Source organism: Grampus griseus (genome assembly GCF_964374135.1).
Source record: "Grampus griseus genome assembly, chromosome: 18".
NCBI lineage: Eukaryota > Metazoa > Chordata > Mammalia > Artiodactyla > Delphinidae > Grampus > Grampus griseus.
In genome coordinates this window covers 76,110,293-76,126,393 of record NC_139012.1, presented here as the reverse complement: position 1 = coordinate 76,126,393, position 16,101 = coordinate 76,110,293, and the positions used below count along the sequence as shown (strand labels likewise).

Below are 16,101 nucleotides of genomic sequence, written 5' to 3'. Positions count from 1 at the left end.
TGGGACGCCAACGTCTAGCAGCAAAGACACGGTTTACCCGCAAGCCAGCCAAACGCAGAAACCGCGGCACAAGCCGCAGACCCGCTCACGGGAAGGCGAGGGGCGGGGGTACTTAAGGGATGAGGGACGAAGACGCAGGCGCGGGGGGCGTGAGGGGCGGGGAAAGAGGATTGGGAGAAGGTGCGTCGTCGCGTTCTGCGCAGGCGTAACTAGACTGCGGGCCTTGGCGCGCCAAGCCGGAGGCCCGGGGCACGAGCTCAGGGCGGGGCTTTGGGCCCTCTCACTTCCAACAGCCTCGGAGCCTGTAACCCTCACGCACGCCCCCTTGGAGGGTCGGCGGTCCTATCCAGTCTTAACAGGCTCCACGTGAATTAGACACAGCTGACTCCAAGATCCTAGAAAACATCTTGTTTAGGCTCCCTGCCGCATGGAGGACACGCCGGTTCTTCGTAACAATTCAAACGACCTTGATTGGTGAAGGCAGGTTACAGGTGAAATGCATCTAACTAACGGTTACCCGCGGTTTCTCTCTCATCATAGCCAAAGGTCATCTGCGGCAGCTCAGGCGTCCAAGAGACAAGAAGTAGACGCTGCGCTAAGGCCCGGGTCTGGAGACAGGCACGGCATCACTTCCCAAAATGCTGTCGATGCAGAAGCCACAAAGCCCACCCAGATACCAGGGGAGGGGACTGACACCCCCACCCCCCCGCTTCTCCATGGAAGAAGGCGTTTCGGAGAATTTGTGTCCATTTTTACTCCAGCACAAGGTGGAAGTGAAGTGTGTACAAGGTACTGAAGTACTGTGGACACAAGATGCTTCTCTGGGGATTCAGGAGACTTTCCAGGGAAAGGAGATGATCTCCTCCAGGATGAAGTAATGGATGTGAGAACATCTTACAAACCATGAAATTGTTTCACCAATGCCCGATCAATGACAGCAAACGCTGCATTAAGACTAAGGTTTCGCAGCTGCTTCCCAGTTAATAAGATGCGATCACAGACCTCTCACCCTCCTAAAGTCATTACGGGACTGTGGGCGGCTAACGCAGGAACACGTGTAGCCCGCACGTGAAGAGATGTGCGTGCCCTTCAGGAACCAAGGGCTCTGTATTCCACACAAGGCCACCAACGTGGCACTGTACGCCACCGCCATATGCAGTGCACTCCAAGGGGAGTCGTAGTCATGAGTTTCCATCACGGCCAATTCATCTTCCGCTAATCGAAGTGAAACGGGGCAGGACCCTATGATCTATGCCCCCCCCCCATGTCCTCAGCCTTTTTTTTTGTCTGTGGAAAAACTTCAGCCAAAGAATAAGTTTAATCAGAGAAGTGAGAAAATGCAGAAACAAAGGAAAGTAGTCAAATAGGACAAAATAATAGTTTAGGCAGTAAGCAAAGTCAAAGGACCTTTAGTTCCTCCTTAAAGGGCTACAGATAATATTCTGAGCCATATCCTGTGAGCTGTCTTATAGATGCTGAAACCCTCACCAGATGGAAGAAGTTAACTACATGATGACCAGACTGGAGCCATGACAGAAGCTGCCACAATTCCGAGAACTGGCCTCAAGGAAATGGGCACAAACCGACCCTGGAACTGCAGACGAACCGTACTTAAAACAATCAAGATGACGCTGATCAGACCACCAGCGACCAATTTCAGGATGACGGTCAGAGCCGACTGTGCTGTTTTCTGCAGGTAGCCCCTCCCTCCGTCTATAAAAGCTCTTGTCCACTGGTTGTCAGTGGGGGGAGTCGGCCTTTGGACAGGAGTTCACCCTCCCCCACTCCACCCCGGTTGCCGGCCTCCAAAATAAAGCAATCTTTCCTTTCCACCAGGCTGGCCTCTTTATTGGCTTTTGAGCGGCGAGCAGCCGGACCCCACTTCCGGGTATAGTAGCGAATGTATGTGGGTTCAAATACCATTTGTCAAGCACGGTTTTTTCTTATAACCCCACTGTGAAAAAGACAAGGTGCCGAGTCAGATGAGGTTTTGGTACTTCTCGATAAATGATGGCTGAACGAGTATTGATCCTCAGACACTCAACGAGGGATGTTTTTGTCCCAATACACCTTTCATTAGATATAAAACTTCTTAACACTAAAACTAATAGAGAAATACTGTACTGGTTAAAAAAAGAAGAAAAATGAAAACTCTCACTAATCATAAAAGCGAGGAAAATTCCATCCCCGATCACAGCCTTCCAGTTTATAATTAGGAGAAACTGTCTTAAGATGGCTCTGGCAATCGCAAACTTCAGCCAGCCTCACTTGGTTGTGTTGGACCAAATATTTGGAGTCAACCCGTGACTAAAATCTAGACAGAGCAAGAGATAACCTTCTCGCCAAGGTCTCCATAAGAAGGGTCCAAGAATAAAGCAGATAGGACGAAAGTTCCTGTTCTATCTCAGGCATTGTTAACTGAGCAGCTATTTGAACATTTTTGTGATCAAAGGAAAATCTGTGTGCGAGTCCACGTAACGCCTCCTTGTATCAGACAATGTATATACATATACGTAAGTGTCTGTAAATATATATGTGTGTGTATACAAGTTTACAAGTTTATAAATGGTATTGCCTTGGCCTAAAGATACCTCCTATTAAATTCCTTTTGAAGTACATGAAATCTTTATGTCCACTTCTTTCTTTCTACCTCTGCAATTAATAACGGCGTGTGTAGTGTATGCGGGCCCTGTACTAGGCGCTGAGGTGCTGTTCATTGATGAGGTCTTGATTTCTCTCCTCAAGGAACTCACCACCCCAGGGGACACGCACACACTGAATGTGGTCCCAGGCAGCATGACACAAGGGTACAAGCCAGTGCTATGGGGACGGAGAACAAAGAGGTTCACACCGAGCGTGGGAAAGAGGGGCAGAGGACAGCCCTGTCCCCGCCCCGCCCTCCAGCCCTTCCGGCCCCGCGGCCCGATGTCTAAGGAATATGGGAAAAGACGAGAGCAGAGGAGCAAAGGAACCCAGCAGAACGCGGCCAGGTGCGGTCTTGAAGACGGTTTCAAACGTAACCCGAATCCCCGCCACTTACATCAATCAGAGTCCCTGTGAAGCAGTCCCCGGAGCCACTCGCGTTAGGAAGCTGGGTGCAGGCACGGCTGCCCCGTGGGGAGAGGGGACCCGTGTCCCACATTAAGCAGCTGGAGCTCAGAGGGGCCCCCGGGGTCGTCACGCACTGGCCCGGGGCGGGAGAGGGCTCTGAATGCCACTGTCACCGCCTCCGAAGTGCTCTTCCTTCCAAGGAGTGTGCGAGAGCTGCTCCGAAAGGGATGCCTGCGAAGACCACCCGCCCCCCGGCCCGGCCAGGGGAGGCCCCCGAACTCGCCTCCGACTGAGCCTTTAGTCTCATTTCCGCATTAGGATGGGACGGACGTGCTGCTTTAAGTTCAATCACCGGCGACACACACGACCGTAGCGAGTAGATTGACACGTTTGCAACACACACGTCAGAAAGGTGACGAAGATCTCAACAGCCATTGGAGCCGCAAAGCAGCGTCTCCGCGGCAGAGATGCCGGTTCCTGGCCCCCGGCCCCTCCCTCCCAACTCAGCCACGTGAGCCTGGGGGCCTGCACAGCCCCTCCCCTGGGCTTTCGGGCCAACACTGGGCCCTGCCAATAGGGGGCACTGGAGGGAACCCGAAAGGCCGGGAGCAGGGGGCGAGGCCAGGCTGGCAGCTGCGGTCAGTGCCCACCATCCCGGCCGTCACCTGGCAGCAGCTGGCACCCAGCTCCAGGTTTGGGGGGCATTCCTAGAACCAGCCTCCTTGTGTCCCCCCAGGCACCAGTCCACAGGTGCCCCCTCTCTGAGCATGACAGGTCTTCAAGCTTCTAGATTCCAACACCCCAACTTCTTCCCTGCGTTTTGGCCCTGGGGTAGTAACTGCTTCGGGCAGGTAATGACACTCTCTCTCTCTCTCTGTGTCACCTCAGCGTCCCCTTTTGCGGTTCCAGGCCTCTCGCACCTGTTTAACCAATATTCACATAAATTCCCTCTGTTAAAAATAACTGGTGTGACAATGGCCATATCTACTAAGGCAAATGTACAAATGTATCTTACGACATAGCAATTCTACTCCTGGAATCCCACCCAAGGGAACTGAGTGCTTATGTTTCCCAAAAGGCATGTTTAAAAATGTCCCTAACTGCATATTTCTAACACCTGCAAACTGAAAATAACCCGAGTGTCCATCAATAGTAGAGTCAATAAAAAATTACAGTACATTCCTAGGGTTGAGTACTACACAGCAGTGAAAAAGAAAAATACAGCCCCATTCAACACTGGTCATAACATTGAGACACAAAAGGGTACATACTCTGTGATTCCATTCATACAAAGTTCAACACGAGGCAAAGCTACTCTATGGTGACAGAGCACTCTTCTTCCAAGGGCGCTATCAAGTGGATTTTTTCTATCTCTTGATCTGGGGGATGGTTCACTGTGATGTACGTTTACGATGCATGCGCTCTGCAGTGTGGAGGGTATAATTCAGTAAAAAATTAAAAATAAAATGTTTCAGTCCAGCTTCCGGACTGAAGCCTGACTGCTTCAAAGCGATAGCAAGTGGCAGAGTAGGAAAGCCTGGTAGGAACCGCCAAGCCTAGTAGAGACACGGGAGGAGAGAGCGCCTGGGATTTCACAAAGCAACAGTGGCACAGAAATAAGAGAGGCTCTCAGGGCACAAAGAGTGGGACCATCTCCAGGGTCGGAGAAAGCCAGTTCCGTACAAGTCTGCTGGGCGACCCCAAGACACAAGAAATGTAGACTAACCTAGGTAAAATTCATTAGTTGTTGAAACAAAAATAAGGGAACTCTCCTAAGCTAGTTCTCTTATAAGGAGCTATGTATATATACACATATATATTTGACATATTTTGTCAATATAAATTATATATTTCTCTATATTGAGGTTAAAAATATCTGACGTTATATGCGTATCATAAAAACCTATTGGATGCCACCAGCTCTGTGCGATGCTACTTCCTATGTCCCCACACCAACCCCAGGAGGTGGGTGTTAATCCCCTTTTACAGAATTCACACCGAGGTTCCGAGCCTGGAGAGCCCTCCTCCAAGGCCACACCACCGGTGGTAGCGATGGGTTCGAACTTGGGTCCATCCATCTCCAGCAGGGTTAGACAGAACCAGTTACATCTGCGACAGGGAAAGCTGAGCACTGCAAACAAACTCCAGTTTCAAAATACCAGTCAAGGGCCGAGAGCGGAGTCATGCATGAGATAGCCTCATGTAATAATCATTCCTGTTTCAAATTTCCCTGGGCGCCTTCTGGACACATATGTGTACACACATGTGGCAGTCTTATATACATGTTACAGATGGCGATCAGTCTTCTATGGCTGTTATGTCTACTGAGTAAATAATGTCTTGTGTAACCCATGATTTTTCTAAATGGAAAGACCTGCACTTCAAGATGGTTGAAATTAAGATGCCGGTTTTATGCTTAAAATCAATCTGAAGGCTGCCATCATAAAGTTTTTACCCCTTTTTTTCCTCTCTCGTTTAAAAGTTTGGTTTTTTTTAAACACGAATTCTGTATTTCTTCTTCTTGATTTGAATCTATGTCCTTCAATTCTGGGGTATAAGTGTTGAAGACATTCAACTGTGAAAAGTGAAATGACCATCACAGCCAACGCCTTACATAAGACTTTGGAATTTTATCTCAAAGTGATTCTGTCGTGGTGCTGTGGGTTATAGTTAAGATTCAAAAATACCTAACATTTTAGACAGCAGGGACTGTTTTTCTAGGGTTTTATTTTTCCGTTTTTCACTGATAAATGATTCTACCCAGAGGAACAGAGGATAAAGGGAAGCCAATGCAGACCACTGCAGGACACGTATTTGCCCAGTGTATTGCCATGATTTGCAGGAAAGGGCGTTAACTCAGTCGTCTTTCACTTATCCCCTTCAAGGCCCTTGAATCACAATAACATCCGAGTTTTGAATTAAGAAAAAAATTTCAGAAGTCAAAGAAATTTTCTATGTAAGTATTTTGGAATGAACGGGCTGATGAAAATAGCTCCTCTCTGGCTCTTAAAAAAGAGAGAAGGCGAAGGATGGAGCTGTCCTCTGGGCTCTACCATCTGAGAACGGGAAGAAAAGGAGGATTAAGGTTGATGATAAGTGGGGTTCTCACTCGCATGCGCGATCCAGTCCCTCCTTGCAGTATTCAGGCTGCTCCTCTAAAAATGCAAGCGCTCTGAAAGTGGAGCCCAAAGGGCGTGCCCTCCCCAGCGGCCAGGTTCCGACCCACTTCCGGGCTCCCAGGCCCTTCTCTGGGCAGGCAGGTCCCAGGGCGTCCGCACCCTTCCCTGGGTTGTTAAAGCTCCTGCTGCCACCCGCTCTGGGTCTGGAAGATTCCTCCACTCAAGATGATGCAGCTTCCTCGGGCGCTGTGATTCTGCTCCTGTTCAAGGGGCAGAGGACATAAGCAAAACAGGGAAGTGATCACATTTTAAAAGCTCCTATCCAAGCGCTAATCAGGCCCAACCTTGCTTAGCTCTCGAGATCAGATGAGATCGGGCGCGTTCAGGGTGGTATACAGACTTCCAGACTTAGAGAAGGAACTTAAGGTTACGGGTGTTGGTGGCAGAGGTGAGGACAGTTAGGGAGTTTGGGATTGACAGGTACACGCTGCTACATTTAAAGTGGAGATGGTTCTACAGGGACCTACTGCAGAGCACAGGGAGCTCTGCTGAATATTACGTAACAACCTAAATGGGAAAGGAATTTGAAAAAGGATACATGTACACGTATAACTAAATCACTCTGCTGTACACCTGAAAGTATCACAACATTGTTAATCAACCATACTCCAATATAAAATAAAAAGTTCAAAACAAAAATGTTATGTAAGCAAAAGACTGCTGTGCATCTGCAGGAAACACCTGGTTCACCGGGCAGCAACTCAGCAAGTCCAGCAGGGCGGGCAGGTGCCCGGGATGCTTGCTTTCTGTCCTGATGACTGACAGGGTCGGTCTGGCTTCTGGGTCTGCAAAACCCCTCTTCCCAGGTCTGCCCCCCTGACCCCAGGCACAGGCTGGGAGTAGATGGACAGTGGGATCAAACACCCAGGACTCCCGTTAGTGCCGCAGTTCTGACAGGCTAGAGGAGGGCCAGGCTAAGTTCCTGGGAAGTCACAATGTTAAAAGTCCATTAAAGAGAACCAAACGTGTTCCTTTTAGGCGCTTAGGAAGGTCACGCAACTAAAAGCAAGCAGCCGTGCGTTAGCTTACACCACGTTCATGAACAGCTGAGGGAGTGTGGGCTGGGAAGACGTTATGCAAGCAAAAGACTGCTGCGAATCTGCAAGAAACACCGAAAAAGCCTGGGAGAGAAAAAGGGGGGACGAAGTGTGATCGCTGTTACTAGGTAGGGGCCACCCAAGGAGAGAGCGGGGTGTTCAAACCTTCTGACCCCCAACTGTAGCGCCATTTAAACTTTTCTCCCCGCGTCCAGTCCCTTCGTGAACATCTGCCCGATCTGCCTCGCCAACCCCGTTCTCACCTTCGTGGGTTCCTCAGGAAATGCTTCTGGAGGAAACTTAAATCCTAACTTGTGACAAAACACGGAGAAAATCCAAGTCACAGAATTCATGGAATAAAACAGTGCCATCTTGAAAAAAAACGAGCTCAAGGTAAATTTAATAGATGGACTATGTCCTCGGTCTCTCCTCCAGGAGGCTAATCGGAAGAGGAAGGCTGGCTTGAAGCTGAGCATCGCAGAGTAAACACGCCGGGAAAATGCATTTATTTGTCTTAATGGTCTTCTCACCACTTCGGATGTTGATATTCTTGTTAAATTTTAACTTTCCCAGCGGCAGCAGAAGTGATAGGAGATGCCGAGTTTCCGGGCTCTTAGGTGGACACAAAGAACTGGTTCATTCTTCCTTGCAATCAAAGGGTCTGACTTTCCTACACAAGGGATACAAAATGCCCCCGCACCCCGAACCATCATGAACCAACCGACACTGAAGGCTTCCATACAGAAGACGTGCAACAGCAAACCACTTTCTATCTCCATGTGCTCCTTTCGTTTTTCCAACAGTTTACAATATTTCTACGGGGTGCATGTTACACCTTACAGGCTCTGATTTCCTGACAGTAAGGAAGGTATACCGAAACCACGTATTTGAACGTTCTTACTTTGTCACCTAAACGTCTCCAGTTCTGATGAAAACTGAAGAGATCTGAGGTTGCTTCTAGGGATGTTACATGTTTTGGAAAGACCAAGTAGCATTCACTAAGTGAAAAACTCATTTCTTTTATTAAAGTACACTTTTGCTTGAATCACGATATTGAAACAAAGTTACACTTAGACAGTCTTGTAAGGAGAAGCGAGCACTCTCCATCCCTGTGTTTAGAAAGGGCTGCTGAGAACGTCGCAGGGGAGACTCTAGCACTAGGAAAGAGTGGACTAGATTGGGGACTGGTGAACCATGGCCTGATGGCCAAATCTGGCACACTGGGTTTGCACAGCCCTAGAGCTTAGAATGGTTTTTACATTTTGAAATAGCTGGGGAAAAAAAAAATCAAAAGTAGAATATTTTGTGACATGTGAAAATTATATGAAATTCAAATTTCAGTGTCCAGCCATCAGGTTTTATTGGAACGCAGCCAGGCTCATTTATGTACCTTCTGTGGCCGCTTCTGTGCTGTAGCGGCAGAGCTGAGTCGTTTCAGACACAACGTGCAAAGGCTAAAATATTTACCCTCCGGCTCTTCACTGAAAAAAAAAGTTTGCCAATCCCAGGTTGGGTGATCTCTAAGGCCCCTTTCACCTCCAAATTCCTAAGCACTTTACTTCCTTAGATAAGCTGGACTCCTCCATCAAAGATAATGTACAGAACACACGTTAGCCTGCTAATATAATGACCCCAAAAGAACTGTTTGTTTTGCGCTGTCAGCATTTCCCATAGAGCACATAAAATACCCACTGACTCAGAACATACTATCGACTTCACAGATATCAATCACTTTTAAAGGTAGGCTCTTGGTTCTAGAAGGCAATGTTTATGACTTTTAGCAATTTCCCCCTATTAACAGGTTTAACAGACCATCTGAAAAATTACCAAGTAGAATGAAAATGAAAAAACCCAACTCCTCTAGGAATTCATGCCATAAAACATTTATTAATAAGTAAAATGATTTTCCCCTGCCTTTGGCTATTAAAAGATTTGACGGGGTATCTTTGTTGATACCAATTGCCAACTATGGTTTTACGTTTTTCAGTCATGAGATAGACAGAGATACAGACAGGTGATAGAAAAGGTAGACAGACCATAGACAGATGGCCATAGATACAGATATAAATATGTGTAGAAGACCATACCTTACAACCATTTAATTACAAATCTTGGTTTTGCTAGCAGTTGGAAATTAACTTCAACTTACTTCTTGTAAGGGAACAATACACAAATAAATTCACTTGAATTTCATAATTCAGAAGACTGGTAATGAATACAGTGCTTGTTGAGGACTAAAAGAGAGAGGAAAACAAGAACTAACTTTGTGGGGAAGAAAGGCAATATCTCTTTGAAAAGCTCTTCTCAACTTGATAGTCTCTCTTGCCCGAAAAACAAGACATTTTGATAACGACAGTATAAAAAGCCTATGATTTGCGAAGTAAATCGAATCTGCGGTTTAAATTTCATCCCAAGTCTCAGGTTTGGGCTGAGGAGCGATATTAAGTCTCTCTCTCTCTGCAAGCGTTTCTTTGAGCTTTTCTAGGGAAGACAAGAAAATGTTTTATCAGATCTAGGCAGAAAGGCTGACGTTCATTTATAACAACAGTAATTACCGGCACTCAGTACTATATGGACACGGAGGTCTGAACACCAGAGTGAAACGCCAAACCACACCACACAGCAAAATGAAGAGTCATCTGGAGAAGCGGCAGGTGATAGTTTATGATTTCAATATGAAAACACTTTATTACTCTTCTCAGATGTCAATGTAAAGTCAGAAATTTAAAAGATACAATCGAGAAGGGGCTGAATGGTTTTATTACTACACCATCACTCTACTTCAAGATTAAAATAATCCCAGAGTTCTGAAATGTCATCAGTTAAGTAACTATACAATTTCTTTCAGCCTCTTTTTAATGTAGGAAATCACTTTGTAATAAGATCTCTACACAAGGTAAAAAAGCACAAAATAGTCCCCAAAAAAGCACAAAAATAAACAATATATATATATCTTTTTACAATGAATTAAGGTGTGTCTGGGAAATACTGAGATCAAGGACTAACCTCAGAATCCAGATTGGTTTCCTTTTATAAGAATTGTGCTCTTCGCATCCCCCCTAAAATTTTGGATACTTATTAGAAACTGGCCCAGGTAAAAGGGAGGGAACAACTATTCTGATCTTGTACCAATACAATAAAAAATAAAAAAGAAGTAACAGTAACGAAATAATAAAAACAATCAGTTTACAAAATTCTTCTGACAGCCACACCTCAAGGGCACTTAAGGGCGCACATGTGTCACACAACCACTGGCGACCACACAGCCATCTCCAGGGGATGCTCTTCTCCATCATAAATCAATCATGCACTGGGATGAAACATGTCCAGAAACGCTCATTTGGAGAAAGATGTTTTCATACAGTTTGGGGGCAAAGCAAGCCATCCAACAGAATTGTGCCACAAACACCAGCGATACGCTGGGACTTCCACGTTGAGAATCCTTCCCAAGCCCACGGCTTCTGCCTTCCTCTGTCTGGTACCGGACCCCGGCCTCACCTTGCGTTACACAGTCACGGCTGGGTACATCTTCTGTTCGCTGTTAGTGTGAGGGAAGGGGGCCTGTATCTGCCTGTAGCCCGTCTGCAGCCCGTCCAGGAACGGCGGCACCGGGGTCATAGGCACCGTGTCGTGCTGCACCGTGTACCCCACGAAGGGGGGATGCAGGTACTGCCCCTGGTGGGGCACAATCTGGGTGGCCTGCTGACAGTTGAGCACGGAGAAGTTTGTGGGCATGTTGACGTATACATTGTTCATGGTGCCTTCGGGCAAACAACAGTTGGTCTGTGACCTGGTCGGGGGCCCCCGGGCCCCCGAGTTGGCGCTGGAGCTGGAGCTGGCGGCCGTGCTGGACTGGCGGGAAGAGGAACCTCGGGAGGTGCTGGCGCTGGGGATCATGGGGATGGTCTCCACCATGCGGGGCCCCCCCGGGGACCGGCTCTGCTGGGGCTCCTGCTTGGGCCGCAGGCATCTGCAGCAGCAGGCGGCCACCAGGGACCCCAAGATGATGAAGGCGACAAACACCGACCCGACGATAAGGAAGGGCACATAGATGGGGACTGAAGAAAAGGAGAGAGACATACGGTGATGACTTCCTGTAAGGATGCAGTAAAAATCGGGGATGGGCAGCAGAGATGGATAAACGAACAACGCTGGTACCCAGAAGCCAGGAACCTGGGCCAGGCCGGTGTGTGCGCTTATCGGCCGCACACAGGAAGCACCGTCCTTTATCAAGTGCTTAGGGATGGGGAGGGGGGCGCAGCAGGGCCTGCCTACTGCAGGCAGGCAGCGGGGATCAGCCCCCAAAGCAAAGCTGTTAACACTGACAGCTAGACTCACCAACTGCAACGCTCATGGAGGCAAATACCCAATTTAGCAAAAATATGAGTTGAACGGTTTAAGACTCTTCTAAAATCCCTAGAGTAACGGAACTGCCCACATTTCAGTCTACCCTAACAGTTTGTAGGGTCTGCACAGAAACGAGTTGAAATTACTTCAAAGTCTTTTCTCCCCCCAGAAAATTATTTACATTTCTCGTAAACCTCTTTGAACTTTTCTTCGCAGGTTCTTGTTTGATAGGCACATAAATCAAAAATTTCGGGCAGACCCTAGTCACAGCCATTTCCGAAAAGAGTCTGTAAGATACAGAGGTCAAAGACGGGTTTAAAAAAAAAAAAAAAAAAGCCCTCCACACACACTTAGCTGAAGGCTGGTCCCTGGAATGTGGGCCTGGCTGGGGGGAGGCTGTCCAGGCAGCAGGTCAGCATGAAACAAGGTACCGAGGAGGACAAGGCTTGACATCTGTTCCAGAAAGAGCCCGCAGTGAGCCGAGGCCCCAGGCAGGACCACGTGGCTGGGGCGGAGCTGTCAGGTCTGGAGTTAGGACACTGGATTCTGTGTGAAGAACCACAGGGAAAAGCCCGCAGAGCGAAAAGCAATGGGCATCCTACTTAACAAGGGAGGTTTATTCCAGAAAATAAAACTGTCAAGATAAAAATAGACACTTTACTAAAATCAGTAGCAAACTCCAGTTACCAATTCTTTTACTTAAAAAGATTTTTGGGGTGCCGTGGGCCTAGCACTACCGAGTTTCAGAAGCTGGACACACTGGCTGATGGGGACCGAGAATCAGGAGGGAGGGGTCTGTGGAATCCCACCCTAGATGACCAAGAACCCATGTCTTTCGACGTGTTCCTGCCCATCTCCTTGACTACTCGATTAGACGCCACGCGAGGACAGGGATTGGTCCCGCTGGTCTTGGCAAAGGGCAGTGCCAGCACGTGGTCCAGGGAGACGCTCAGCTCTCCCTCGCCTGAAGTCACACACGCGCAACGCCCTCTGTCCGCTAGGGCAGCAGCCGTTCTAATCACGCTCCTTGGACAGAACCGATATTCCTGCAGTCAGTGTTTCTAGAACATAGTACCACACGGAGCCATGGAGAAATGATGCCTTGTAAGTAAACATACCTTATCAAGTATGTAACCAAAGGCTGACGATTGAAGGCTTCATTTTCTAAATTAAAGATACCAGCCTTATATGTTATCAAATAAACAAATAACAGTTAGAAAAAAAAACAAAAAAAACACCCCCAAAGCAGTCTAAGTCCATATAATGAGTTTGGGGGAGAAATCACTGTTCTCTTTCCAGGATTTTAATTGGAAGAGTAAATAACTCAGGGCAGAGAAGGCAGTGTTCCTGGAAGCCCTCGGCTCTGCTTAATTAGACATGCGCTGTCCTTCTTGAGTGCAGAATTTTTAGGAAAAAAGATTCAAAAGTGGAATTTAGAAAGCATCCCCACATACCACGGCGTCTTGAGAAGTCGGCTGCCTACTGATTTGTCCACAGTCATCCCAACTTCTAGGAGGCCGGCAAAAGCCCAACTTGGCACACACAGAGAAGGCAGTCAAGCAGTGTGCCCATGGCTCGTCCCCCCAGGTTTATTCGGGAGGCCACACACCCCGCTATGCTGCGCTAAGACGACACCTCTTCTGGAATTCCCTTCCCTTCTCCTCTTCAGAGTCAAGGCAGCAGCCGACCAGTAGGAGTAGCTAATAAAATGCGTGACTGCAAAAGGAAGGACTGAAACGAGCTGCCTCTCAGCAGCCCCAGCCAGCTCTGTGAACAGGGACCAGCGGGGCCCTGGCTCAGGCGGCTGGAACCCTGGGCTGGGGTGGGGGGGAGACAGCATTAATATAACAGTCCTCTCCTTCTCATAACGGGCGGAGACGCCCCTCCGGGCCATGTGTGCCCTTCCACCTCCACTCGGACCACATCCTCCCTCCCAAACACATTATGGGATAGGCCCTCAAGAGAAGGGTCTGGGAGACTGGTGACAAGCGGAGGCAGCAGAACCTATCAAATGCTTTCACGCATTTGTTTCTCCAACTCTAACTTGGGCAATCTGAAAAAATACAGTTAAAGAATCAAGGCCACAAAGAGCAGGGATGGCACGGCTCTGATGTCACACCTTCCGAGTCCGACGTGGTAAGGAGGCCAGGGTGGGGGAGGTGCATCTTAGGGAGGGATAGACTCTCCCCCGGGGGCTGGTAGAGCCCATCACCCTCGGGAAGACCCAAGGAGCGGCCTTCCCTCCGAGGAGCCCTCGGGTTCCCCGGCCAGCCCTCTCGCTAGGGGGCGCCGCCGAAACATGACCCCGTCCTCGGACTTAGACCCATAGAGACAGGAGACCCGGGAGGGGGCACGGAGACCCCTGGGCAGGAGGCACGTGGGGCTGGCTGCGGCCCGCCATGCTTTGGATGTTAGGGTTATTTCCGGAAAACCCAAGCCAAGCCGCTCTTTAGCTGACAGATGGGGAAACTGAGGCCCAGGGCGCTGAACCGCTGTCCCGTTCCACACAAGGTAAAGGCTGCGCCGGGACGCAGGCATCGCCTCCCGCTCCAAGCCCCTTTCCTGAAATGGCAGGCTCCGAATTCCCTCCCCCTCTCCAGGCTGCCGGGTCCCGCCGGCGAGGCAGAGCCCTTTCCTCCCCTCTCTGCTCGCCCGGCCCGCCTACCTGCCGAACCGTCGGGGCCGTCTTTGTCCGCGCGGCCGGGCTCGCCGGCGCCCTGCTGGCGGTCGTTGTCGCAGCCGCCCTGATCCAGGCGCGCCTCGGCGCTGGAGCAGCAGTAGCGCAGCGCGCAGCTGCCGCAGCAGATGGTGGCGTCGCCGCCGTCGAAGCGCTCGGGGCACTGGAAGCCGATGCGCCAGACGCCCTGCGCGTCCATCCAGCCGTGGCAGTACTCGCCGCTGGCCCGCGCCCCCGCCGCCAGCAGCGCGGCCAGCAGCAGCCGCAGGAGCGAAGCGGCGTCCCGGGAGGAGGCGGCCGGGCGGCGTCCGCCCCACATGGCACCACCCTGGGCGCGGGCGGCGCGTCTCCAGAGGGCGCAGGGCCGACTCCGGGAGGTGGCGGCCCGGCGCCCCGGTCCCGGCGGTGCTGAGGCCGGGACCTCTGCGCTGAGTGTCCCTTCCGCGGCGCCTTCCGCGCGGGCCCCCGCCCCCCCCCCGCCGCGACGTCCGGGAGCTAAGCCATGCCCTCCCTCGGCCGGCGGCCCGGCCCCAGCAGGAGCTGCCTGTAACTCGTGGGCACTCGCCGATGGAGCTCTCCGGGTGCGACTCAGAGGGCCCCCGGGGCTGCCTTTCCGCAGCCCCCGGAGGCTTCACCCGCGACAGGACCCTCCCCGTGCATCCCCGAGGGGACGCTCGCTCGCGCCGGAGGACCGCTGGGCGCGCCGCTTCGGACCCGGAGCCAGGGCGCTGCCGCACAGTTTAAGCCTCGGGGTCCTGCGCGCTAGTCGTGGCGCGTCTCCTGGCTTTATTCCCCCCTCGGGCGGCTTGAAGAGGCCAAGGCGGCGGGCAGCAGGCACAGAGCTCCAGGCAGCAAGTGCAGCGGCCGGCGGCGCTCAGCCTCCTGCGCTCCGAACTCGGTCCGCATGGCTCCGGCCGCGCCGCCCGGGCCGCCCCCTGGGTGCAGCCACCACGTTCCGCTCCGCGGGCCGGACAGTCGATCCTCCCGGCGCACGCGGGCGTCCGGATCGCGGACGAGAACCGACGCGCCCTGCCGGGGTCCCGGGAGCCAGCCGCGGCTGCTGCTGGGCGCGGGTCCAGGCAGGCAGCTCGCCCTGCTCCCCTCCTCTGCTCTCCGGCCTCGGCGCGCTCCGTCTGGCTCCCCCTCCCCCCCCCCCCCGCCGCTGCGCCCTGGGTAGGTGCGCACCGCTGGACGCCTCCCACGGAAGTTTCGGCCCCCGGGGCTGCGGAACAAGCCGATCGCAGCAGCTGCCCACCCACCCGCGCGCCCGACCCCCGACTCACCCGCCGCGTCGCCGCGCCGCGCTCTTAAGAGGAGCTGGCGCCGCGGGCGCGCATGCGCGCTGGGGCCGCCCCGCCCTCGCCGCCCCAGGGGCCGCGAGCCCTTCACTTTCGGGCTGGAACGGCCGCGAGCCGTGGGCTGCCGGGTAGAAAGGGCGCGGGAGACAACGGCGCTCGAGCTAACACAGCAACAGCAGTAACGGCAATAAGGGCCAACTCAACTTGCTCATTGCAGGTCTTAGGCGGCATTCACAGTTCGGATTCTCACAACTTCCCAAAGAAGGATGATAACTGCGCTCCATTTACAGACGCTGAAGTTGCCACTTAGACTCACTGTCCTTCCAGTTCCCAGCCCGATGTCCAGGCCACGGCCGGTCACTGGCCTGGGGCTGCGTGGTGGGCTCGGGCTTCTACTAGGTGGGGTGGAGACTTGCCAGATTAGGCCGCTGTCCGGATGATCTGTGTCGCTTTTCTTTCTAAATTTGGGCAGAGCGATTTATTGGATTTAAGCAGAAAGGTGCCTCAGCTCC

The 16,101-nt window shown here is 51.4% G+C and overlaps 1 protein-coding gene across 1 annotated transcript; it reads right to left on the bottom strand.

The window, feature by feature from the left end:
- Positions 1-9,130: 9,130 nt before the first annotated feature.
- SHISA2 (shisa family member 2) lies at positions 9,131-14,610 on the bottom strand (the record flags this gene model as incomplete). Its single annotated transcript, XM_082675871.1, has 2 exons — positions 9,131-11,325; positions 14,280-14,610. The coding sequence occupies 2 exons, from the start codon at positions 14,608-14,610 to the stop codon at positions 10,772-10,774; spliced, it is 885 nt and encodes a 294-aa protein (XP_082531997.1). The 3' UTR covers positions 9,131-10,771.
- Positions 14,611-16,101: the final 1,491 nt, after the last annotated feature.